This window comes from Mobula birostris, chromosome 3, assembly GCF_030028105.1.
Source record: "Mobula birostris isolate sMobBir1 chromosome 3, sMobBir1.hap1, whole genome shotgun sequence".
In the NCBI taxonomy this organism is placed as follows: Eukaryota; Metazoa; Chordata; class Chondrichthyes; order Myliobatiformes; family Myliobatidae; genus Mobula; species Mobula birostris.
In genome coordinates this window covers 8,207,187-8,234,031 of record NC_092372.1, presented here as the reverse complement: position 1 = coordinate 8,234,031, position 26,845 = coordinate 8,207,187, and the positions used below count along the sequence as shown (strand labels likewise).

The following is a 26,845-nucleotide window of genomic DNA, read 5'->3' as shown; positions in this document are numbered from 1 at the left end:
AGCAGCTGAAGTCTTATATCAAGCGAGAATGGACAAAATTTCCAATTGCAAATCTACTACAATTAGTATCCTCAGTTCCAAAATGATTAAAAAGTATTATTAAAAGGAAAGGTGATGTAACACAATGGTAAACATGCTTCTGTCCCAACTTTTGTTGAGTGTGTTGCAGCCATCAAATTCTAAATTTGTCTATGTTTACAAAATACAATTAAGTTGGTCAGTAAAACTATTGAAATCTTTTCTTTGTACTTTTGTCAGTTAAATAAAGGTTCACGTGAATTAACATATCACAGATTTTTGTTTTTATTGCATTTTGGAAAATATCCCAACTTTTCTGGAAATGGGGTTTGTAGATTTTTATTATAATTTATAGTATTTTATGTATTATACTATACTGCTGCAAAATAACAAATTTCATAATCTGTCAGAGATAATAAACCTGATATTAAACTGGCATCTCAATAACTATTGGAATTTTAAAATAATTTGACAGCAGATCATCAGCATTTTACCCATTTCAGTTTATCAACAACTACTGAAGCTTTTAAAAAAAGTTTTATTTTCATTATTCCAAGAAGCGCAATTGATGAGAGATCTCTTCCAAATTTTCAGCATCATTGTAATTTAATGTTAAGTAGGAATATGGTTGTCACTACTTTCCTCCACACACAAACACTGGAATTTCCATACTCCAGCGAAACAAGTAACACATCTTTGTACAAAAATACTGTATTTTCTCAATGAATGGGAAAATATTCTTTACATCAATCAGCAATTGAAAATTCTTATAGTTAATGGCATAGAACACTGGTTGAATTTCTGACATGGTCCTATAATGAAAGATAATTTTTTTTTAAAACAGGATACTGAAGAGTGTTGGGAAGAAGTAGAAAGTAGAAATGGATCTATGCATCAGTCAAATATTCATCAGAAATGCTGTGCAAATAACATTTGACGAAGTTTGTAAAAAAAAAAACTTTTTTTGTTTGAGGAATGTTTAGGATCAATTGTATCCTATACTTTGAGCAGAATATTTCTGTTGAAGAACTTTTTCTAATCCAAATGACTACTTCTCAGAGTCTCGTTCTATGGGCAATATGAAATATTTAACCAGGCTATAAACTACGAGTCATATTTTAGATTTGGTACACTAACACTGTTATCTTCAAGCATTTAGTCTGCACTGCAAACAACCTGACAGGAAATTTGTGTTGAAGTTATACTGCTTTTCAACTGACATTAGCAGAAATCGAAATATCACCGTTTTGTCAACAGCTTAGCACAAACAATATTTAAGTGCTTTCACCAACACCTTTAAAATCAGTCATGACTGAAATTTACATTAACAAGTTTAATATGCAATTCCTATTTTTTCACATATACTTTCCAAGAATTTAATTTGCTGTTTTTAAATGAGGCTATTTTAAATTATACATTTAAAAATATATATTTGTCACCACAAATAATGCAGCACCTGAATTTGAGGTGGAGGAGAATCATAGTTCTAATATTTTGCTTAAGCTTTTCAACAGTAATAATTCCATTCCAACAAAGATAACTTGCAAGTGAAATCATGGGACAACTCTTGCCTCCTAAACACAGTTAAAGTTACACTTCCGTCTAGATCATTGCTGAACCAGTTTTGAAGGAGCCACATTTCACGTTCATTACACCACAGTTAACTTCAAGAACTGTGAATCCAACGAATAACAGTTAAAGTCAGAAAAAGTTAGCTCACAAAATTTCCTTTTTGTACAAAGTTTCAAGGCAATTTGTCAAAAACCTAATTTTAACTCTTCTGTGCCAATAGCAAGGGTTAAGGTGGAATTATGTTACAAATTAGGGAGCTTTGTTGCAGACTCTGGCCAGTCATAAACATCTGGAAGGAATGACTCGTAATTAGTTCTCCACATCTTTGAAAGAAAAAATTGTTTTTTGTCCTTTGGCTCTGGGTACTCTAATGCAATCCCATTTGCATAAAAGTATTCTGCAACCTGTAACAAAACAAAACCAAGTGGTTAGCATTGATTTCAAGAGGGCTAGAATATAAAAGCAAGGATGTAACGCTGATGATTTATAAAGCATTGGTTAGACCACACTTGGGAGTATTGTGAGCAGTTTTTGTCCCCTTATCTTAAAAAAAAGATGTGCAGGATTTGGAGAGGGTCCAGAGGAGGTTCTTGAGAATGAAAGTGTTAACGGATGAGGGGATGAAGTTTAGAAGAATGAGGATCTCATTGAAACCTAGGGCCCCAGGGTGACACGAGTGGCAACAATACTACTGATGTGTTGGATTGTAATAGAACAGTACTGAAAGTATTGACTATGAATGTAAAGAATGAAAAGGCATTGAACAGTTTATTCTGGTAAATAATTTTAATTCCCCTGAATAATAAGTTTACCTTCCTGGATACTGTTAGCGGGGACGACTGACCAGGTGTGAGCCATGGTGGCAGGGCCTCCGGCACTGAGTCTGACCCTGTGGTGCAGAAGGGTGGGACGGAGAAGAGGAGAGCTGTCGTCATTGGAGACTCCATAGTCAGGGGAGCAGACAGGAGATTTTGTGGACGTGAGAAGGACACCCGCATGGTTTGTTGCCTCCCGGGTGCCAGGGTCCAGGATGTCTCTGACCGGGTGCACGACATCCTGGTACGAGAGGGAAAGCAACCAGAAGTCGTGATACATGTTGGGACCAACGACATAGGCAGGAAGAGGGATGAGGCCCTGAAGTGTGAGTTTCGGGAATTAGGCAGAAGGCTGAAGAACAGGACCTCAAGGGTGACGTTCTCAGGATTGTTGCCAGTGCTACGTGACAGTGATTGTAAGAATTGGAGGAGATGGCAGTTGAATGCGTGGCTGAGGAGTTGGTGCAGGGAGCAGGGTTTTAGATTTTTAGATCATTGGGATCTCTCTTCTGGGGAAGGTGGGACCTGTACAGATTGGATGGGTTGCACCTGAACTCGAGGGGAGCAATATCCTTGCAGGTAGGTTTGCTAGCATGGTTCGGGAGGGTTTAAACTAATTTGCGAGGGGGATGAGACCCAGAGCGATAGAGCAGTGAAAGAAGTGCATGGAGTAAAGCCAGATCTAACATACAGAGAGGCTTTGAGGAAAGAGAAGCAGAATAAACGGTGTAAAGACAGTAAGGTAGAAGGGCTGAAATGTGTGTACCTCAATGCAAGAAGCATGAGGATCAAAGGTGATGAACTGAGAGCTTGGATACATACATGGAATTATGATGTAGTGGCCATTACAGAGACTTGGCTGGCACCAGGGCAGGAATGGATTCTCAATATTCCTGGATTTCAGTGCTTTAAAAGGGATAGAGAGGGCGGAAAAAGGGGAGGAGGGGTGGCATTACTGATCAGGGATACTATTACAGCTTTAGAAAGGGTGGGTAATGTAGCAGGATCCTCTTTTCAGTCAATATGGGTGCAAGTCAGGAACAGGAAGGGAGCAGTTACTCTACTGGGGGTATTCTATAGGCCCCCTGGTAGCAGCAGAGATACAGAGGAGCAGATTGGGAGGCAGATTTTGGAAAGGTGCAAAAATAACAGGGTTGTTATCACGGGTGACTTTAACTTCCCTAATATTGATTGGCACCTGATTAGTTCCAAGGGTTTAGATGGGGCAGAATTTGTTAAGTGTGTCCAGGATGGATTCCTGTCACAGTATGTGGACAGGCCGACTGGGGGAATGCCATACTAGATCTAGTACTAGGTAATGAACCAGGTCAGGTCACAGATCTCTCAGTGGGTGAGCATCTGGGGGACAGTGACCACCGTTCCCTGGCCTTTATAATTATCATGAAAAAGGATAGAATCAAAGAGGATGGGAAAACTTTTAATTGGGGAAAGGCAAATTATGAGGCTATAAGGCTAGAACTTGCGGGTGTGAATTGGGATGATGTTTTTGCAGGGAATTGTACTATGGACATGTGGTCGATGTTTAGAGATCTCTTGTGGGATGTAAGGGATAAATTTGTCCCGGTAAGGAAGATAAAGAATGATAGGGTGAAGGAACCATGGGTGACAAGTGAGGTGGAAAATCTAGTCAGGAGGAAGAAGGCAGCATACATGAGGTTTAGGAAGCAAGGATCAGCTGGGTCTATTGAGGAATATAGGGAAGCAAGAAAGGAGCTTAAGAAGGGGCTGAGAAGAGCAAGAAGGGGGCATGAGAAGGCCTTGGTGCGTAGGCTAAAGGAAAACCCCAAGGCATTCTTCAATTATGTGAAGAAAAAAAAGGATGACAGGAGTGAAGGTAGGACCGATTAGAGATAAAGGTGGGAAGATGTGCCTGGAGGCTGTGGAAGTGAGCGAGGTCCTCAATGAATACTTCTCTTCGGTATTCACCAATGAGAGGGAACTTGATGATGGTGAGGACAATATGAGTGAGGTTGATGTTCTGGAGCATGTTGATATTAAGGGAGAGGAGGTGTTGGAGTTGTTAAAATACATTAGGACAGATAAGTCCCCGGGGCCTGACGGAATATCCCCCAGGCTGCTCCACGAGGCGAGAGAAGAGATTGCTGAGCCTCTGGCTAGGATCTTTATGCCCTCGTTGTCCACGGGAATGGTACAGGAGGATTGGAGGGAGGCGAATGTTGTTCCCTTGTTCAAAAAAGGTAGTAGGGATAGTCCGGGTAATTATAGACCAGTGAGCCTTACGTCTGTGGTGGGAAAGCTGTTGGAAAAGATTCTTAGAGATAGGATCTATAGGCATTTAGAGAATCATGGTCTGATCAGGGACAGTCAGCATGGCTTTGTGAAGGGCAGATCGTGTCTAGCAAGCCTGATAGAGTTCTTTGAGGAGGTGACCAGGCATATAGATGAGGGTAGTGCAGTGGATGTGATCTATATGGATTTTAGTAAGGCATTTGACAAGGTTCCACACGGTAGGCTTATTCAGAAAGTTAGAAGGTTTGGGATCCAGGGAAGTTTGGCCAGGTGGATTCAGAATTGGCTTGCCTGCAGAAGGCAGAGGGTGGTGGTGGAGGGAGTACATTCAGATTGGAGGATTGTGACTAGAGGTGTCCCACAAGGATCTGTTTTGGGACTACTTTTCGTGATTTTTATTAACGACTTGGATGTGGGCGTAGAAGGGTGGGTTGGCAAGTTTGCAGACGACACAAAGGTTGGTGGTGTTGTAGATAGTGTAGAGGATTGTCAAAGATTGCAGAGAGACATTGATAGGATGCAGAAGTGGGCTGAGAAGTGGCAGACGGAGTTCAACCCGGAGAAGTGTGAGGTGGTACACTTTGGAAGGACAAACTCCAAGGCAGAGTACAAAGTAAATGGCAGGATACTTGGTAGTGTGGAGGAGCAGAGGGATCTCGGGGTACATGTCCACAGATCCCTGAAAGTTGCCTCACAGGTGGATAGGGTAGTTAAGAAAGCTTATAGGGTGTTAGCTTTCATAAGTCGAGGGATAGAGTTTAAGAGTCGCGATGTAATGATGCAGCTCTATAAAACTCTGGTTAGGCCACACTTGGAGTATTGTGTCCAGTTCTGGTCACCTCAGACACGGATATTCCGTGTCAAAGTTCTGGAGCGCAAGGACATTCAGCTTTCAACCAAGCTCAAGGTGTACAAGGCTGTGGTCCTCACCTCTCTCCTGTACGGCTCCAAAACCTGGACCCTGTACCGCAGGCACATCAAACAGCTGGAGCAGTTTCACATGCACTCTCTGCGGTCGATCTCGAGGATTCGATGGCAGGACCAAATCACCAACCAGGAAGTCCTTGACAGAGCCAACAGCACAAGCATTGAGGCAAGGATCCTCCAGGCCCAGCGACATTGGACTGGCCATGTAATCCGCATGGGTGAAACAAGCATCCCCAGGCAGCTGCTCTACAGTGAGCTTGAGCACAGCAGTCGCAATCAGGGCCGCCCCAAAAAAAGATTTAAAGACAATCTGAAATCGTACATCAAATGGGCAGACCTTCAGCCTCGACAACTTGAGGGGTCCACAGCCGACAGGGCTGCGTGACACCCTGACCGGAAAAGCTGCATCTGACTCTGAGGATGACCGAAATCAGCACCTTGCAGCAGCACGAGACTGACACCGCAAAGCTGTGTATGCACCTGTTCTAACAACCGCCATTCCATGTCCAACCTGCAACCCCATGTGTGCTTCGGCCTTCGGCCTCCGAAACCACATGTATCCACAGATGACTGCACAACGTTTAGTCTTCCTCAGACCCTGACAGACAGGTTCTTGAAGAGTCAGGGTGTGAAAGGTCATGAAGAGAAGGCAAGAGAATGGGGCTGAGAGGGATGGTAAATCTGCCATTACAGCAGACTTGATGAGTCAAGTGTCCTGATTCTGCTCTTAAGATCAAATTAAGGCTTGTGTGCACCAGCAACCCGGGTTCAATTCCTCCCACTGTCTGTAAGAGTCCTGCCGAAGGGTCTCAGCCCGAAATGTTGACTGTACTTTTCTCTATAGATGCTGCCTGGCCTGCTATGTTCGTCCAGCATTTTGTGTGTGTCACTGCCTGTAAGGAGTTTGTACATTCTCCCCATGACTGAGTGGGTTTCCTCTGGTTGCTCCAGTTTCCTCCCTGCAGACAACCAGTTCTTCCAGCCCTTGTCACACAACCCTTGTCATGTCAAGCTAATATCAAGTGGATCGACGTTGTTCCCAGCCAATGAGATTCCACTGGTAAAGGAAACAGAATTCCAGCTGTCTCATTTAAGAAAGATAAAGATTAGCTTTATTCTCCATGTCTGCACTGAAAACATACAGTGAAAAGCGTCATTTCCATCAATGACCAACACAATCCAAGGATGTGCTGAGGGCTGCCCACAAGTGTCACCACGCTTCCGGCACTAACATAGTAAGCCCACATCTCACTAACTCTAACTAGGGGACATTGCTTCAAGATTCAGGGGAAAAGATTTAGAACTGAGATGAGGAGAAACTGTTTCTCCCAGAGAACGGTGTATCTGTGGAATTCTCTGCCCAGGGAAGCAGTTGAAGCTTCTTCACTAAATATATTTAAGATACAGTTAGATAGATTTTAACATAGTAGGGGAATTAAGGGTTATGGGGAAAAGGCAGGTAGATGGAGCTGAGTTTACAGACAGATCAGCCATGATCTTATTGAATGGCGGGGCAGGCTCGATGGGCCGGATGGCCTACTCCTGCTCCTATTTCTTATGCTCTTATGTAACCCGTACGTCTTTGGAATGTGGGAGGAAACCAGAACTGCAAAGCATTGCACTAACCTGCACATTACCATGAGTAAAGATACAATTGCAATATAGCACAAATAATTTATCAGGAAGGTGAAAACTTCAAATGAAAGATTTATTTTAACTGAAATGACTGTTTAAAATATTGTATCTACAGGTATAAAAGGAAAACACATGATCTAAACACTCCCTAACTCTCAGACACACTCTCATCCTGCACTGGCCACTTTTCAACTGTTATTGCTGCTGATTCACACACTGCTTGCTTTATTATAATCATGTGATTGCAAGCCTCTGTTAAACATTGTTGATGTGAAATGCTGCAAGTCCAATTCACTGGTTTATTGGTAGATGGCAGGGGAGCTGCATGGCCTCAGTCATAGCAAGGACTCAGCCTCAAGCCACGGTGTCATCTGCTTACAGCCATCCAGGAGCGAGGCATCAGAGTTGGTGTGTTCTACTGGAGTGACATAGCATCCATGCTGGAGTCAATGCTGTCCCCCAGTGTTTGCTTGGCAAAGGACAAGCTGTATTGTGTTTGACTGCAGACCGCTGTAACGTTCATGAACTCAGGGACTTGGACTATATATATTTTTGTGTGACGGTATTTTACTGCTATCTTATATGTGCTATGTGAGCCCTGTGCCGTGTATGATTCTTGGTACTGTGTTTTGCACCTTGGTCCTGGAGTAAAGATGCTACATTTGGCTGTATTCATGGGTGTTCATGCATGGTTGAATGACAATTAAATTTGAATAGTGTCTGTAACGTATACTATTTTCACACACTTCGCACTTTATGTCGACCTGTCAATCTTAAGGCCATGCCACTCAGGGGCTTGTGCCATTACTTTGTGACTGAGTGTGCTGGATAATAACTATGTATGCTGTGTGTGACAATATGTACTCTGTTTTGCACACCCCCACCCCACCAGTGAGGATTGAAGACTTAAAACTCCTCAACGATCCCAATTATTTCATCATTCCCAATACATTCTGATATAGTTTTACAAGAAATATGATCTCCATAGTATAAGGATACTCACTTTAACTGCAGTATTAACAGACACTTCCCGGATATTAGACAAGGGTGGATAAAGGCGCCCTTCAGCCAGTTCATCGTTGGTCACCTGCTGAGCAAGTGCCTGCACAAAATTTACATATGGAATTATAAGTATAAAACACAAAAATTATAATGGGTTTGATAAACTGCAGAAGGACATTTTTAGCTATGTGACTGATTCAACTGTAAACCAAATACCAGTAATTAATGCAGTTTTGGATTAATAACACAATATCACCACCAGGTTCAAGAACAGTTATTACTCCTCAACCATCAGGCTCTTGAACAAAAGGGGATAACTATCTGGTTTCTGGTGTTCCCAGGACCAATGGTTTCACTTTCATGACCCTATCTCGTCATTTCATGCTCTTGTTATTTATTGCTATTTATTTATATTTGCATTTGCACAGTTTGTTGTTCATTGACACCGTTTACAGTTACTGTTCTATTGATTTGTTAAGTATGTCCGCAGGAAAAAGAACCTCAGGGTTGTATGTGATGACATGTGTGTAGACTGATAATAAATTTTACTTTGAACTTTTGATTACATTGTGTTAATCCATGAAAATCATAAACCATACACATAAGACTTAGGAGCAGAATTAGGCCATTTATTCCATCGTGTCTGTTCGGCTGTTCAATCATGGCTGATTTATTATACCTCTCAAACCCATTCTCCTGCCTTCTCCCCATAACCTTTGACACCCTCACTAATCAAGAAACTCTAAAGAAATCCCTGTTTCCTTGTTTCTCTTCCAATCTTCTTTCCTCTCCTGAAGTTGCTAACCTTGCTGTTGTGGTGGTATAATTCTACGGGTGAAGTTCCACGACTCTTCACCCAAGTGATCACTGGCAATCCATGGGAGCCCTGGCTAAATTTGCTTCTTTAATGAATACACGTAGAGTAGGCCCTTCCGGCCCTTTGACCCAGGCTGTCCCAGCAACCCCACAATCCAGGTTAACCCTAACCTAATCACTAGACAATTTTTATAATGACCAATTAACCTATCCAGTATGTTACTGGCCAGTGAGAGGAAACCAGAGCACCCAGGAAAAATCCATGGGGAGGACTTACAGAAAGTCCTTGCAAAATGGCACCAGGATTGAACTCTGAACTCCAGAAAGCCACAAGCTGAAAAAAACATTATGTTAACTGCTTCACTACCGTGATCTCCTTCTTCCTCAGTCCCTCTTGGTGCAAGGCATAAAAGCTTATAGTGGTGATCAGAACTTCACTGGAAGCTGGACAGTGCCTTTTACTTATTCAAAGTGCAAAGTAAATTTATTACCAAAGTACGTATTTGTCATCATAGACAGCCTTCAGATTTATTTGCTTGCAGGCATTCAAGTAGAACAAAGGAATACAATTGACTACAAGCATTGCATTCAGGAAGGGGAGAGATCCTTTTGCTAGCCCTGGTCCAAAATATATGTCTTGCCTGTCTCAAGTTTCTCCAAATCGTACTTTTATATATAGGCATCCGTTAGTCTTGTGAGACCATGGATTTGCGCCTTGGCAGGTTGTATGGAAGACCGGCAGTTTCCCATGCTGCAAGTCCCTCTTCTCCACGCCACCGATGTTGTCCAAAGGAAGGGCATTAGGGCCAGTACAGCTTGGCACCAGTGTCGTGGCAGTGTGGTTAATTGCCTTGCTCAAGGATACAAGGCTCGAACTAGTGACCTTCAGATCACTAGACGAACGCCTTAACCACTTGGCCACGCACCAACACTAGTGTTGCACTTAACCACACTAATACAGTACAAGTGCATCTACTTTCTGAGAAGTTTGTTTAGATTCAACTTGTCATCTAAAACTTTGACAAACTTCTGTAGATTCACACTGAAGAGTATCCTAGGTAGTTGCATCACAACCTGGTATAGAAACACCAATGGAAAAGTGTACAGGAAGTGGTGGATACACCCAGTCCATCACAGGCAAAGTCCATCCATTGGGTGAATTCACTCAGAGTGCTGCCACAAGAGAGCAACATCCATCATCAAAGACCCCCACCATCTAGGCTATGCTCTCTTCTCGCAACTCCCTAAAGGAAGGAGATGCAAGAGCCTTAAGTCAACACCACTAGGTTCGGGAACAGTTATTACCCTACAACCATCGGGCCGCTGAACCAACATGGATAACTTCACTCTGAACTGATTCCACATCCTGCAGACTCACTTTAAAGGACTCTACATCTCATGTTCTCAATATTATTTATTTTTTAATTTGCATAATTTTTCTTCTGCACATTGTTTGTCAGACTTTATGTATAGCTTTTCATAAATACTACTGTATTTCTTTATTTTCCTGTAAATACCTGTAAGAAAAATCTCATACTAGTATATCATACTTTGAATTAATCTGATTGAAATGCATAGTGGCTTCAATGCTTGAAATTAGGCCCAATGATATCACTGGAAACTAGCCAATTCATGTAAAGAAAACAAAGCCAGTTTCAGACTGGTGCATGGCATTGCTGACTAAAATATTTAACCAGCTCTTTTACACAAGTCCAAAGCTGAGAATGCTAACACCTTTTGGTTCCGTAATTAACCTAGCAGCTCTTAACTGTTATCCTCAAGAGGACCACAGCCTTGTCATGGTTTGGAGGCTTATGTGCGTCAATGACCCGGAGAGCTACGTTGGCTCAAGTCAAGGCTTTGTGCTTTGGCTTTTGGTAGACAGGTCAAAGGATAGAGACCAGACTAAGAGTGATCCACCGGTCCTCTGTGTTTGGGGGTTCAGCTCAGGACTTACAACCCTAATTGGTAAAACAAATCTGTTACAGAATCAGCAATGAAGAATCCTTCTACATCTGTGTGCAATGGTATTCCTGAATCTCCACCTGGACCTTGCACGACTGACAGCAGTGAAAAGTGAGAGGAAGCTACTGACACGATGAAGGAAGCTATGAACACCGACAGAGATAGAGGACCTGCTATGCTGCCCTAAACACCAGCAGCATAACGGGCAGTAAGTCTTAAATGTTACACAAATTTAGAAATATAGTAAGCAATTTAAATATTACACCCAAAAGACCATTTCAGGAAATTATGCAGTTAAATGCTAAAACCAAAGGAAAATGGAAAGCAAATTCTTCCCAAGTATCTGGGTGAGTATGGTCAAATTCATAGTGGGATTTTTTTATGGCCCTGTATGGAGAATGGGCATATGAATGTTACATTTTCATTTTCATTTTCAATAATAGGAAATAAAAATGTAATATTGAGCCAAAGGTTTTATTTTTCAAATTATAAAATGAGTTAAACTAATTGCCTCCATCCATTGAAACTCATCCTAAATAGAGACTAATTTACTCTTACCCACACTGCACCAGAATATGTGGATCCCAGATCAGGGTTCCCAACCTTTTTTATGCCATCTATCCCTATCATTAACTGAGGTTGGGAGCCCCTGCTCTACAGCCATCTGAGGATCCACTAATAAACAACCCCTTATGAGAACATAATACTCCACTTGAGTGTTACTATTGCTACTGCTACTAAAGCACCCTCCTTAGGGACAGTAGAGGGAGCTAAAGCATTGGTGTAGTTACTGAACACAGGAGTGCTCAATGGAGCTGTGCAGCAGAAATGCTGGAAAATGAAGCTGAAGAATGGCAACTGGAGAAGGGTCTCAGGTTGGGGCTGCACTGTTGATTGAGATTCCTTTAGTTTTTATACCTCCTTTTCCTCAAATGAACTGGAATCATATTTTGTAAGAGAAAACATCACCCCTCAAGAAAAAGTAATGTATTCCACAGATGTTAATTATGTCTCTATCACAAACCTTTGCAGCTTCCAAGAAAACTTCATCGCTGATTTTACGAACCCCTACGAGGGTAACGGCTAGTGCAACACCTGCAACACAATCATAACTTCAATGACCAACGTCAAACTGGATCTGAGCAGAAATGGGAGGAAACTTTCACAGTATATTCTACATGTAATCAGCTAAGCAAATAGCAATTAGACAATGTTTCAGACATCAGAACACCACAATTTCCAATAATCTCTTGAAAATATCCCAACCTCAGTAGTTGGGAAAGTGTTGGAGTCTATTATTAAGGATGAGGTTTCGGGATACTTGGAGACTAATGATAAAATAAGTCAAAATCAGCATGGTTTCTGTGAAGGGAAATCTTGCCTGGCCAATCTGTTAGAGTTCTTCGAGGAAGTAACAAGCAGGGTACACAAAGGGGAGGCAGTGGATGTCATTTACTTGGATTTTCAGAAGGCATTTGATAAGGTGCCACACATGAGACTGCTTAACAAGATAAAATCCTATGGCATTACTGGAAAGATACTGGCATGGATAGAGGAATGGCTGACAGGCAGGAGGCAGCGAGTGGGTATAAAGGGGCCCTTTTCTGGTTGGCTGCCAGTGACTAGTGGTGTTCCTCAGGGGTCAGCATTGGGACTGCTACTTTTCACAATGTTTGTCAGTGATTTGGATAATGGAATTGAGGGCTTTGTGGCAAAGTTTGCAGATGATACAAAGATAGGTAGAGGGGTAGGTAGTGCTGAGGAAGCAATGAGATTGCAGCAGGACTTAGACAAATTGGAAGAATGGACAAAAAAGTGGCAGATGGAATACAATGATGAAGCATTTTGGTAAAAGGAACAATAGTGTGGACTATTATCTAAATGGAGAGAAGGTTCAAACATCAGAGGTGCAGAGGGACTTAGGAATCCTCGTGTAAGACTCCCAGAAGGTAAATTTACAGGATGAGTCTGTGGTAAAGGCAGCAAATGCAATGTTGATATTTATTTCAACTGGAATAGAATATAAAAGCATGGAGATAATGCTGAGGCTTTATAAGAGACTAGTCAGGCCACACTTGGAGTATTGTCAACAGTTTTGGGCCTCATTATCTCAGAAATGATGTCATTGGAGAGTCCAGAGAAGGTTCATGAGGATGATTCTGGGAAAGAAGGGGTTAACTTATGAGGAGTGTTTGGCAGCTTTGGGCCAGTACTCAGTGAAATTTAGAAGAATGTGTGCGGATCTCATTGAAACCTACCAAATGTTGAAAGGACAAGATAAGGTGGATTTGAAGAGGATGTTTCCTCTGTGGTGGTATCTAGAACTAGAGGGCGCAGCCTCAGAACTGAAGAGTGACCTTTTAGAACAGAGGTAAGGAGGAATTTGGTTTAGCCAGATAGTGTTGAATCTGTGGAATGCTCTGCCACATACTGTGGTGGAGGCCAAGTCCATGGGCATACTTAAAGCGAAAGTTGATAGCTTCCTGATTGATCAGAGCATCAAAGGATATGGCGAGAAAGCAGTGCATGGGGTTGAATGGGATCCAGGATCAAACATGATGGAATGGCAGAGCAGACTCAATCAGCTGAATGGCCTAATTCTGCTCCTATGTCTTATAAGACCATAATATATAGGAGCAGAAGCAGGCCATTCAGCCCATCGAGTCTGCTCCGCCATTCAATCATGGGCTGATCCAATTCTTCCGGTCATCCCCACTCCCTTGCCTTCTCCCCAGACCCTTTGATGTCCTGGCTAATCAAGAACCTATCTATCTATGACTTGGCCTACACAGCCGCTCACAGCATCAAATTCCACAGATTTACCACCCTCTGACTAAAGTAATTTCTCCACATCTCCGTTCTAAACTCCCCTTGTCCTAGACTCCGCTAGCATGGGAAATAACTTTGCCATGTTTCAATGAGATCCCCCTCATTCTCCTGAACTCCAGGGAATACAGCCCAAGAGCTGCCAGACGTTCCTCATACGGTAACCCTTTCATTCCTGGAATCATTCTCATGAATCTTCTCTGAACCAGAAAAGGATCCTTTTATTCCCACTTGCTGCCTCCTATCAATAAGCCAATGCTCTAACCATGTTAGTAGCTTTCCTGTAATACCATGGGCTCTTAACTTGGTAAGCAGCCTCATGTGTGGCACCTTGTCAAAGGCCTTCTGAAAATTCTCAACATCCACTGCATTCCCTTTGTTGATCCTACTTGTAATCTCCTTAAAGAATTCCAACAAGTTTTCAGGCAAGATTTTCCCTGAAGAAAACCATGCTGACTGGAGCCAAGATCTTGTCCTGTGTCACCAAGTACTCCAAAACCTCATCCTTAACAAATGACTCCAACATCTCCCCAACCACTGAGGTCAGGCTAACTGGTCTATAATTTCCTTTCTGCTGCTTTCCTCCTTTCTTAAAGAGTGGAAATGACATATGCAATTTTCCAGTCCTCTGGCACCATGTCAGAGTCCAATGCTTCTTGAAAGATTATTACTAATGCCGCCACAATCTCTACCGCCAGCTCTTTCAGACCCCTAGAGTACAGTTCATCTGGTCTGGATGACTTATGCACCTTTAGGTCTTTCTCCCTTGTAATAGTAACTCCTTTTCTTCTCTTCCCTCACACCCTTTAACACCTGGCACACTGCTAGTGTCTTCCACATTGAAGACTGATGCAAAATATTCACTTAGTTCATCTGCCATCTCCTTGTCCCCCGTTATTTCTCTGGCCTCATTTTCTAGTGGTTCCATATCTGCTCTGACCTCTTCTTTTTCATATTCTTGAAAAAGCTTTTCCTATCCACCTTGATATTGTTTGCTAGCTTGCTTTCATATTTCATCTTCTCTTTCCTAATGATTCTTTTAGTTGCTTTCTGTAGGATTTTAAAAGCTTCCCAATTTCTATCTTCCCACTAATTTTTTTGCTTTGTTGTACACCCTCTCTTTTGCTTTTACATTAGCTTTGACTTCCCTTGTCAGCCATAGTTGTACTGTTTTACCATCTGAGTATTTCTTTGTTTTTGGAATACATCTATCCTGCACCTTCCTCATTTTTGGATAGATTTTTGCATTGTAGGGTAATTGAAGGTTATGGGGAATAGGCAGGTAGGTGAAGATGAGTCCATGGCCAGATCAGCCATGATCTTATTGAATGGCAGAGCAGACTCGATGGGCAAGATGGCCTACTCCTGCTCCTATATGTTGTAATCTATAGTCCACACTCCTGCTACTGGTTGGAGGCCTGTATATACTGCCATCAGGGTTCTTTTACCCTTGCAGTTTCTTAACACAACCCATAAGTATTCAACATTCTAAGTCACATCTTTCTAATGATTCGATGCCATTCTTTACCAGTAGGGTCATACCACCCCCTCTGCCTACCTTCTTACCCCTCCAATACAATGTGAACCTTAAGACATTCAGCTCCCAATTACAACCATCCTTCAGCTATGATTCAGTGATAGCTATAATATTATTCCTGATGATCTGTAAACGTGTAATAAGATCATTCACCTCATTTCTTATTCTCCATGCATTGAGATATAACACTGAGTACTGCATTTGCTACCCTTTTTGATTTTGCAATGCTAATACACTGATACTTACCCTGCTGGCTGCAATTTTGTCCTATTAACTGCCTGTCCTTCCTGATAGTCTAACTGTATGCAATCTTTGCTTTTTTTTTTTACCATTCATCCTATCCCGAATATCTTCACCCCAGTTTCCATACCCCTGCCAAATTAGTTCAGACCATGGGAGAGGGAAGGAGGAGCACCAGGGACAGGTGATAGGCTGGTGAGAAGAGATAAGGCCAGAGTGGAGAATAGAAGATGAGGGAAGGGGGGAAGGAAAGTTTTTTAAACTGATAAGAGAAACCAATGTTCATGGCATCAATTTGGAGGATATGCAGATGGAATACGAGGTGTTGCTCCTCCACTCAGTAGCCTAATCATGGCACAAGAGGAGGCCACGGACCGACATGTCAGAACGGGAATGGGAATAGGAATTAAAATGGTTGAGCACTGGGAAATTCAGCTCAAGGGATGGACTGGAGGTGCTTGACAAAAGGGACCGCCAAGTTATATCCAGTTTCACCAAGGGGAGGCCGCATCAGGAGCGCCTGATACAATTACTGACCTCAGTAGATTCACAAGTGAAGTTTTGCCTCACCTGGAAGGACTGGGGCCCTGAATGGAGGAGGAGTGAATGGGCACACATTGGCTGCTTGCTGGGATAAGTGCCAGGAGGGAGATTAGTGGAGAGGGACAAATGAACAAGGAAATCGCAGAGGAAGCAGAGAGTTGGGGGGGGGGGGGGGAGGAAGAAAAGAGAGATAAAGATGTGTTTGGTACTAGGATCCTTTTGGAGGGGGGCCTCAGCCCAAAATGTCAACTGTTTATTCATTTCCATCAATGCTGCTGCTCTGTTGAGTTCCTCAGCATTTTGTGTGTGTTGCTTTGGATTTCCAGCATCTGCAGTATTTCCTGTGTTTAAGACTTGTGTATCACCAGCTTCAGTGTCTCTCCAATAACTTCGAACACAGTAACAACATTTCCCAGTTTATAAACCAACAGAAAATTGATTCATCATATACCAATTTGACAATTCAATGTGGACCTCATTCCTGATGCACCTTTAGCTGTCGATGGCTGGGTGGGGATGTGCTGTTTGCTAGGATACTTTTAATTTGCAGCTTAAATTTGAACTTAACTGCACTTGTAAAGGCAGAACAATCATCTTATAGCCTACTAAACCAAATAACGGCTGATATAAATTTGACAAGGATTAGGAGGGATTAGTGTTTGTATGGTTTTTTAATTTGCTTTTTAACTGGTTTGGCACAACATTGTGGGCCAAAATGCCTGTTCCTGTGTTGTTCTCTTCTATGTTAAAAGTGTGTACCTCCACATGCAAAATTAAAATTCAATAAAGTCGATAAGCAGGAGGATAAAGATAATTGAGGTAAGTGAAGCAAAGAGAAAAGTTTTGATCTGAAACCTATTTTAGGAAGTACACAAATGTAGAAAGGCGAAGCGGTCTATGGAGAACATTCCACTATACACTCAGTGGCCAGCTTATTAGGTGGAACCTGGTGTGATCCTCTGCTGCTGCAGCCCATCCACTTCAAGGTTCCACATGCTATGCATTGAGAGATGCTCTTCTGCACACCACTGTTGGAATGTGTGGTTATTTGAGTTAATCTTGCCTTCCTGTCAACTTGATCCAGTCTGGCCGTTCTCCTCTGACCTCTCTCATTAGCAAGGCATTTTTGTTCACAGGACTGCTGCTTACTGGGTATTTTACCCCCCACACCATTTTCTGTAAATTCTAAAGACAGTTGTGCATAACAAACCTGTGTGTGTCGCACGCGTCTCGCTGTGTGTGTGTGTGTGTGCGTGTGCGTGTGCGTGCAAACATTTGGGCACCCCAAGAGATTTGAGCTCTCAGATAACTTTTACCAAGATCTCAGATCTTAATTAGCTTGTTAGGGCTATGAGTTGTTCACAATCATCGTTAGGAAAGGCCAGGTGATGCAAATTTCAAAGCTTTATAAATACCCTGACTCCTCAAACCTTGCCCCAACAATCAGCAGCCATGGGCTCCTCTAAGCAGCTGCCTAGCACTCCGAAAATTAAAATAAATGATACCCACAAAGCAGGAGAAGTCTATAAGAAGATAGCAAAGCATTTTCAGGTACCCGTTTCCTCAGTTCGTAATTAAGAAATAGCAGTTAACAGGAATGGTGGAGGTCAAGTTGGGGTCTGGAAGACCAAGAAAACTCTCCGAGAGAACTGCTTGTAGGATTGCTAGAAAGGCAAATCAAAACCTTCATTTCACTGCAAAAGACCTTCAGTAAGGTTTAGCAGACTCTGGGGTGGTGGTGCACTGTTCTACTGTGCAGCGACACCTGCACAAATATGACCTTCATGGAAGATTCATCAGAAGAAAACCTTTCCTGCGTCTTCACCACAAAATTCAGTGTCAGAAGTTTGCAAAGGAACGCCTAAACAAGCCTGATGCATCTTGGAAACAAGTCCTGTGGACTGATGAAGTTAAAACAGGACTTTTTGGCCGCAATGAGCAAAGGTATGTTTGGAGGAAAGAAGGGTGCAAAATTTCATGAAAAGATACTTCATGACGAAGGGTCTCAGCCTGAAACGTCGACTGTACCTCTTCCTAGAGATGCTGCCTGGCCTGCTGCATTCACCAGCAACTTTGATGTGTGTTGCTTGAATTTCCAGCATCTGCAGAATTCCTGTTGTTTGCGAAGATGAAAACAGGATGGCTTCTACAACAGGATAATGATCCTAAACACAACTCAAAATCCACAATGGACTACCTCAAGAGGCCCAAGATGAAGGTTTTGCCATGGCCCTCACAGTCCCACAACCTAAACATCATTGAAAATCTGTGGATAGACCTCAAAAGAGCAGTGTATGCAAGATGGCCCAAGAATCTCACAGAACTAGAGCCTTTTTGCAAGGAAGAATGGGCAAAAATCCCCCAAAATAGAATTGAAAGACTCTTAGCTGGCTACAAAAAACATTTATAAGCTGTGATACTTGCCAAAGGGGGTGTTACAAAGTACTGACTATGCTGGGTGCCCAAACATTTGCTTCGGGCCTTTTTCCTTTTTTGTTATTTTGAAACTGTAAAAGATGGAAATAAAAATGTTTTCTTCCTTTGAACATTAAAAGAAATGTGTCCTCTTTAACTTCATGCCTTTTGGAAATCAGGTCATCCTTTATTCACTTAGCTATTCACATTTACAGAAATTTTGACCAGGGGTGCCCAAACTTTTGCATGCCACTGTGTGTGTATGTATGTATATATTTTTTTTTCCAGATGTGACCTACATTATTATTATATATGATATAGAAATATATATACACAAAATATAGGGAAAGTTGAGAATGGGTAGCATGATTACATAATAAAACCAATAACCTTGAAAGGAGAAAACTTAATTCCAGAAATAGGAAGATGTTAACAAGTACAACAAGAGAACCAAAGACAACAGACTCACCAGGAAAAATGTAAGCGTTGTTTCCCTGGCCTGGTCGAAACACACGTCCATCTGGTAATGTCACTGGATCAAATGGGCTGCCGCTGGCAAAAAGGCATCTGCCCTGTGAAAAACAAGCAACAGCTAAAAGAACATTTCAACTGCTGGCAATTCTACTGCTTCTTATAGTTGGCTCTCCAAACAGCTGAAATATTTTATACATTATTTTAAAAAAATTACAACCAAGAATATACCTGGCTTTCAAAATAAAAAGGAAAAAAAGCAAAATAAAATAGCCATTAAAATGCAACCCTCTTTCCCAGCCCCTTTATGAATGGAGATAAATCAAAGACAAAAATACACAGATGTGATTTAGGAATTAGTGCTGCTACCTCACAGTCCCAACGATGAAGGATCAAACCTGACCTCGTGAGGTTTCTATAGAGTTTCCACCTTCTCGCAGGCCTTGTAGGTTTCAGATTCAGATTTATTTATTTATCACATGTATACTGAAACATACGGTGAAATGTACTGTTGCGTTAACAACCTACACATTCAAGGATGTGCTGGGGTTAGCTTTCAAATGTCACCACATATTCCAGCACCAACACAAAATGCCCATAATGTTCAGCAGAACAACCCAGAACACAACAAAACAGAACATATCAAGCAACAATAGCCAAACAAGCCCCATTTCTCCTCATCAACCACCCACTAACCCACATACATATAGTCCTCTAACCCAGAACATGCATTCTTCGGTCTCCTGCAGATTAGTAGATTCACAGACTTTGGGTCTTCGACCTCCCCGTCAGACTCACAAAGATTCAGACTCAAGGCTCCATCATCAGGCCTCAATTTCTGGAATTCCAATCACCTTTGGGATCGATCTTCCGCTGAATGAGATCTCTGGATGAAAACCCGAACTCCAGACAAGCCAATGATGGGATCCTGAACACTAGGCTATGAACTCCAGTCTCAGCTTGCTTTTCTGGAGGTCCACCAACCATCATCCTCACTGGTCTGCTGGCCCGAAATCCAACCATGTCCATGTCACTGGCCTTTGAATGCAGAGCAGAGGCTTGGAATCCCTCATTCCCCACATCCTTGACCCTGAATCCTAACGTGACCCCCAACTCCCCTCTGTCCCCAAAACCACCCTACAAACATAAAAATCAACTAAGTCTGACCTTGATTGTCAACACAAGTATAACAATTGTATTTGGCAGAGACTCATCCAGACCAGATTACAGAGCACATGCTTTAGTGTGCCAAACTTCCTACAAAGACAACAAACAGCCTGGCACAATTCTATTTAAAGATTATCAAGACTGGTGACAAATCCATTTTCAACAAGGTCCCATGTTTCTCCAACACCATCACGGGCAGAGTGTAAAGGTGACACGGCAGCACAGCCATTCGATCACACCTAACCAGTTGACTGATCACGGTCTCTGGATTAATAATCCAGTAACACATGCTGTACTATGGGTGCCACAGAAGCGTAGCTGCTAGCGCGATGCTATTACAGCTCGGGGCATTGTAGTTCAGAGTTCAATCCTGACTTCATCTGTAAGGAGTCTCTGCACCCCTCCCTGTGGAATGCATGGGCTTCCTCCCACAGTCCAAAGACGTACCAGTCAGTAGGTAAATAGGTCATTGCAAATTGTCCCATGAGTAAACTCGGATTAATGAGTGGGTTGATGCACAGTGCGGCTCAAAGGGCCAGAAGAGCCTGTTCTGTGCTGTATCTCAATAATAAATAAATACTATGATGTTCTCTGTTAATGGATCATTTCAGAACAATCTTCAAAATTTAAAGTTGGCAGGTGATATGGGGTCTTTGAATAGTTTGTTATAACTGCAGGATTTGGGGAATGAAGGGCTTTGGTCCGTGTGCAGATCAATGGGACTAACTGTTTGGCACTGACTAGATGGGCCAAAGGGCTTGTTTTTGTGCTGTAGTGTTCTTTGACTCTAAAAACAAATGAACTCTCCATCAGATTATAATCAGAATCAGAGTTAAGATCACTGGCACGCGCTGTGAAATTTGTTGGTATGCGGCAGCAGTAAATTGCAATATATAATAATAAAAACTATAAATGACAATCAGTATGTAAAAAAAAATTAAATTAAATTAGTGCAAAAAGAGAAAGACTGTTTACTGAAGTACCCATGGCTGTGACAGTGGACTTCAGCTCTAGTAGTCTTAAACAGGAATATGTGATGATTTCTATCAGGGCTGCACGCAAAGTCGCCAGTAAAAGGCGCCATCGTGACATAGATTACATTCTATGCACAAATCTCAAGATTGGTTCTTGAAACCAAAAATTAACTTGCAGGATGAAGGAAAGTAGTAGATACCACTTCAGCAAGAATTTTAAATTATAGAAAGCATATATAAAAATAAACTTCTGAAGACATGGATATACAAGCCAACATTAGATGGTGTGAAAGAAAAGAGTGACAACAACCCATAATACCTCTGTAAAAGTGTATGCCTCTTCTGCAGTACATTCAGCTTGAGTTGTTGGATTACTCAATGCAAAAATTATAGGACGCTCATTAATTCTGCCCAGGGCACTAATCACTTCTTTGGTGAACAGTCTACCAGCACCTGCGACCCCTGTCAAAAAACAAATTAAATAAAGTCAAAGCTGAAACTTCAAGAAAATAAAGTTAACACATTACACACAGGCTTCAGGATGCTGTCTGTGCAGTGGTATATTTTTAGTTGAGTAAACAAGGCAAGAAAATAAACAATAAATTATACTGAAATGAGGAAGAAGAGTAGGAAGCCGAACAGGCTACAAACCCCTTAAGTAGTATTGATAAACACCTGTATGCTCTGGGTAGATTGGTAGCATACAGTATACTTTTTAGGCAGAGGCATAGAACATAAACATGATTCCAGAACCACACAGAATTCATTTGGCATCAGGTGGAGCAATGTATTCATTTGGGTCTCCAGTTTACAGGAAGGACCAGAAGTCCCCATACAACAGGATGCTGTGAGGACTTCTGATGCTTAGTGTTAGATTTTGGTGAAGAATTGTTATTATTCTTGTAGTTTAACTTTCCTATGCATGCTTGTATTTTTATGTAATCACCTATAACATGTTCAGTGAATTTTCCAGTATTTATAGCTCATTTGCTTATGTATTTTTCTAGAATCTTCTTAGCTTATAGTATAATTGTTATCACTGGAATTTTTGTCATCTCTGGTCTGAGTGTGAGGCGACCACGACTATTTTCTTCCTTTGTCTTTGCTCTCTCGGCTCCTCTTTCTTCTTCATTTTTCGCAATAAGCAAAAAGATTTATGCCTCATTTTGACTTTTGAAGGATCCAAAGATCAGGATTCAATGCAAGGGTTTTTGAAGACTGGCTGGGCTCAGTTATTGATTTTAGTGAGAGAACAGCCTGGATCAAGTTGGTTATATCTTTTGCCAATAAGTATAAATATATTCATTTTCTTTGAAAAAGAGGAGGAGAAGGAAAAATCTATTGGAATTACCTACAACAAAGTTCTATATCATGCTTCCTTTAGGTCAAACTCTGGACATATAGTCAGTGGCCACTTTACTAGGTACAGGAGTGTACCTAATAAGTGGCCATAGGAATGAAACCCAGTGAGGTCTTCGATGTGTTGTGCATGTGGATGCTCTTCTGCACATCACTGCATAATTGTGGTTGGGTGATTGTCACCTTCCTGTCAGCTTGAACCAGTCTGGCCATTCTCCTCTGACCCCTTTCATTAACAAGGGAGTTTTTGCCTACAGAACTGCCATACACTGGATGTTTTATGAACCATTCTCTGTAAACTAAACTGCTGTACATGAAAATCCCAGAAGATTAGCAGTTTCTGAGATACTCAAACCACGCTGTCTGGCACCAACAATCATCCCACAGTCAATGACACTTAGATCACATTCTTCCTCATTCTGATATTTGATCGGAACAACAACTGAACTGCTTGTCCATGCCTGCATGCTTTTATGCATTAAGCTGCTGCCACGTAATCGGGTGATTAGATATTTGCATTAACAAAGTGTACAGGTATGCCTAATAAATTGGCCACTGAGCTTACATTTATGACAGTTGGTAGAAGGATTAGACAGAGGTGAAGACATTTTCTGTTCCAGCCAGGGGTGCTGGAAATCAATGCCTGAAAACATACTGCTGAGCATCAGCTGTGCTACGATTTACAAAGCCAAGGACCAAGAGCTGGGAAATGAGAATAATCTGACTTCCACTTTGGATTGAACTGAATGACATTCTAACATGTATAATTTTTAATAAAGTTTCAAATAAGCTCCAGTTTAGTACTAGAAATCAATCTAGCTTTCCTGATTGTAAAGTCATTACAAGGCCATCAGTCTGAATCCCTTGCTGGTAATAAAATAAAAATTGAGAAACCTTTAAAATCACACAGCTACAAAATTTAAAATTAAATTTTTTAATATTTGAAAAACCAAATACACAAGTGCAGATGGCTAAAGTGGCAATTTAATGAAGCCCTGTGTTTTTCTAACATGACCAAATTCTAATCGACAACATTGGGAAAGCCTGTGTTGATTAAAACATGGTTCAAATTTTCAAACTGATGAAGGGTCATTGACCCAGAGCAACCTCACTTTTCAATGCATTGCCAATATCTTTGGTGTTTATTTCAAATTTACAGCAACTGCATTTCATTTTGTTTTCCAATACTTGTACACTGAGGCAGTGGCAGGTTCAGAGGATTTCTGCCAGGGTTAAATGAAGGAAAAAAACAGCAGCCCATATGTCAGGATGTATTGCCTGAAAACAGATATTTTGTTGGGGGTTGACCTACATAGAGGAAAGATAATATTGTTAGGGCACATGTGGAGAATGCTGCCATAGCGACAGATGATGTTGACAGGCCGATTAGTAACAGAAGGGGGTCTACTGCAGCCGCTTGGTGATGGATAGGATGAAAGACTCTAGAGACAAAAAAAGCACTTGGCGCTCAAGCTGCTTTATATAAACCACCAGAACCAGGCTGTTCTCTCATCTAAATCAATAACTGAGCAGAAACCTGGGTGACACACGAATGAGTGTGCAGGGAAATGAAGACTTAAGAGGTCAGCAAAATGTACTCTAATCAGGTTGTAGGGCATCTCATTTGTAACTTTGGCTAAGATGGTTCATTTTGTGATGGGGGAAACCTAATAGGAAATATTTAACTAGACAAAAAATTGTGGATTTGAAAGGCAAGACTACTTGAGATGCTTGAGTAGTGGCAATCTATAGGAACAGAATTTCCTTCGCACCCTCATCTTCCCTACTGGGGCACGGGCAGCCAAAAGTAGCTGGCCAGAGTCCTCTGTTCTGGGCTGAGAAAAGTTTAATTGGCCTTGTGGCTTCCACTTTCACCACACAATTTCGTACATCTTCATGGAGAAGATCCTTCCTTTCCCAGAGATGAGGTCTTTGGAACTTCTGTTGCTCTGGCTTTTAATGGGATGGGGTTGTTGGCCCTAAGCCCAACACTGCTCCTTTTGCAGCTGGGCTTAGGCTCATCCTTGGTGGAGGTACATGAACAAGATACCATAAGACCATACGACATAGGAGCATAATTAGGCCATTTGGCCCATCGAGTTTGCTCAGTCATTCAATCATGGCTGATCCTTTTCTCCCCTCATCGACCTTCTCCCTGTAACGTTTAATGCCGTGTCCAATCAAGAACCTACCAATCTCTGCCTAAATACACCCCAGCAACCTGGCTTCCACAGCCGCCTATGGTAGCAAAATACACAAATTCACCACCCTCTGGCTAAAGAAATTTCTCCGTGTCTCTGTTTTAAATGAACACCCCTCTATCTGAGGCTGTGCCCTCTTGCCCTAGACTCTCCCACCATGGGAAACATCCATTCCACATCTAATCTGTCTAGGCCTTTCAACATTTGAAAGCTTCAATGAGATCCCCCCCCCCACCCCCCCATCCTTCTAAATTCCAGCGAGTACAGGCCCAAATCCATCAAACATTCTTTGTATGATAACCCTTTAATTCCTGGAATCATCTTTATTAACCTCCTCTGAACCCTCTTCAATGCCAGCATATCTTTTCTTAGATAAGGAGACCAAAACTGTTCACAATATTCAAGATGAGGCCTCACCATTGCCTTATAAAGCATCTGCATCGCATTCCTGCTCTTGTATTCTAGACCTTTTTAACTGAATGCTAACATTGCATTTGCCTTCTTCACCACTGATTCAACCTGCAAGTTAACCTTTAGGGTGTTCTGCACAAAGACTCCCAAGTCCCTTTGCATCTCAGATTTTTGGATTTTCTTCCTGTTTAGAAAATAGTCTGCACATTTATTTCTTCAACCAATGTGCATGACCATGCATTTTCCAACTTGCTTCAATATCACAGTGGCATAACACAACGCTATTGCAGCTTAGGGCGTTCCAGAGTTCAGTGTCCATTTCCACCGCCATCAGAAGGGGGGTTGTACATTCTCCCGTAAACTGTGTGCGTTCTCTCTTGGTGCTCCAGTTTTCTTCTACATTCCAATGATGTACAAGTTAGTAGGTTGATTGGTCATTGTAAATTGTTCTGGGATAAAGCTAGTGTTAAAATAGGTGGGTTGCAGGGTGGTGAAGCTCGTTGGGCCAGAAGGGTCTGTTTTGCACTGCATTTCTAAATAAATAATATATACAAAATGGCAATATAATGCCCAAATTGCCCAAGAGCACTGTAAAACTGTTCAATACTCCCAAGCATTTCCTTTTAAGTATTCAAAAAAAATCCCCCAATACATATATTCAATATTTAAACCTTCTTAATCAAAATACCACTCAAATTAGTTTCTAAAATCTACAAGTGAAGCCATTTTTAGTTTTCAACATTTCTGCTGAAGTTTCTACCACTTACCTATAATAGCAGTGGGCTTGAGTATGTTGACTGCATCCAGAAATGTCTTGGCTGATTGATCAGGTGCTGGATGGGCATATGCTTCCTGGTGGCCCTCTATCGCCTCTGAACGACCCTGTAGTCAGAAGCAGCATCATTTAGAGTCAGATGTACTATAGAGAGCATTCTAACTGGTTGCATTACCAACTGGTATGGAGTGGCCACTGCACAGGAGCAGAGAACACTGCAGGAAGTTGTAAACTCAGCCAGCTCCATCATGGGCACTAGCCTCCCCATCTTCAAAAGGTGACACCTCAAAAAGCTGACATCTGTCATTAATGATACCCATCACCCAAGATATGCCTGCCCTCTTCCCATTGCTACCATCAAGGTGGTGGTACAGGAACCTGAAGACAAACACTCAATATATACCAGTGATATTAAACCTGACTCTGAATCAATGTTTTCCAATGCATCAGTATGTCCTTGACATTTAATAACATGCAAAATAATTACTCTGATTCTGATGAACAACTACAGACAAGCCATTTAATCTCAGCTCAAATTCCCAACATATAAAGAGAGATTAAATATTTAAAAATAGAAGAGTTACTCTCTATTCTTTCCCCATTGGATTTGCCAAGTGAGAAGACAATAAATTAGAAATTTGATAGTCAGATGTATAGGGTGAAGAAGCTTTGCTGGTTTTTGACAATGAACTGCATCAAATATCCAGGTTCATATCCACAACAAAATTCTATTTAAAAAGCTACTTCCAAGAGCTATAATTGAACACAAATAATCTAGGAAATGAAAGGGTTAATGAATGAGCTGCATTTGATGGCTCTGAGCCTGTACTCGCTAATATTTATGAGAATGAAGGTGGGATCTCAGTGAAATCTATTGAATAGTGAAAAGCCAAGATAGAGTGGAT

At 41.7% G+C, this 26,845-nt stretch overlaps 1 protein-coding gene across 1 annotated transcript in view; it reads right to left on the bottom strand.

Annotated features, from left to right (window-relative positions):
* Positions 1-431: 431 nt before the first annotated feature.
* The window catches only part of me2 (malic enzyme 2, NAD(+)-dependent, mitochondrial), a 108,250-nt gene continuing 81,836 nt past the window's right edge, over positions 432-26,845 (bottom strand). The window contains exons 11-16 of the mRNA XM_072252193.1: positions 25,933-26,047; positions 21,514-21,656; positions 19,052-19,154; positions 12,046-12,116; positions 8,242-8,340; positions 432-1,994 (exon numbers count right to left, since the gene is read on the bottom strand). Of these exons, the coding sequence (XP_072108294.1) occupies positions 1,833-1,994; positions 8,242-8,340; positions 12,046-12,116; positions 19,052-19,154; positions 21,514-21,656; positions 25,933-26,047 (693 nt within the window). The 3' untranslated portion in view covers positions 432-1,832. The remainder of the gene's footprint in view (positions 1,995-8,241; positions 8,341-12,045; positions 12,117-19,051; positions 19,155-21,513; positions 21,657-25,932; positions 26,048-26,845) is intronic.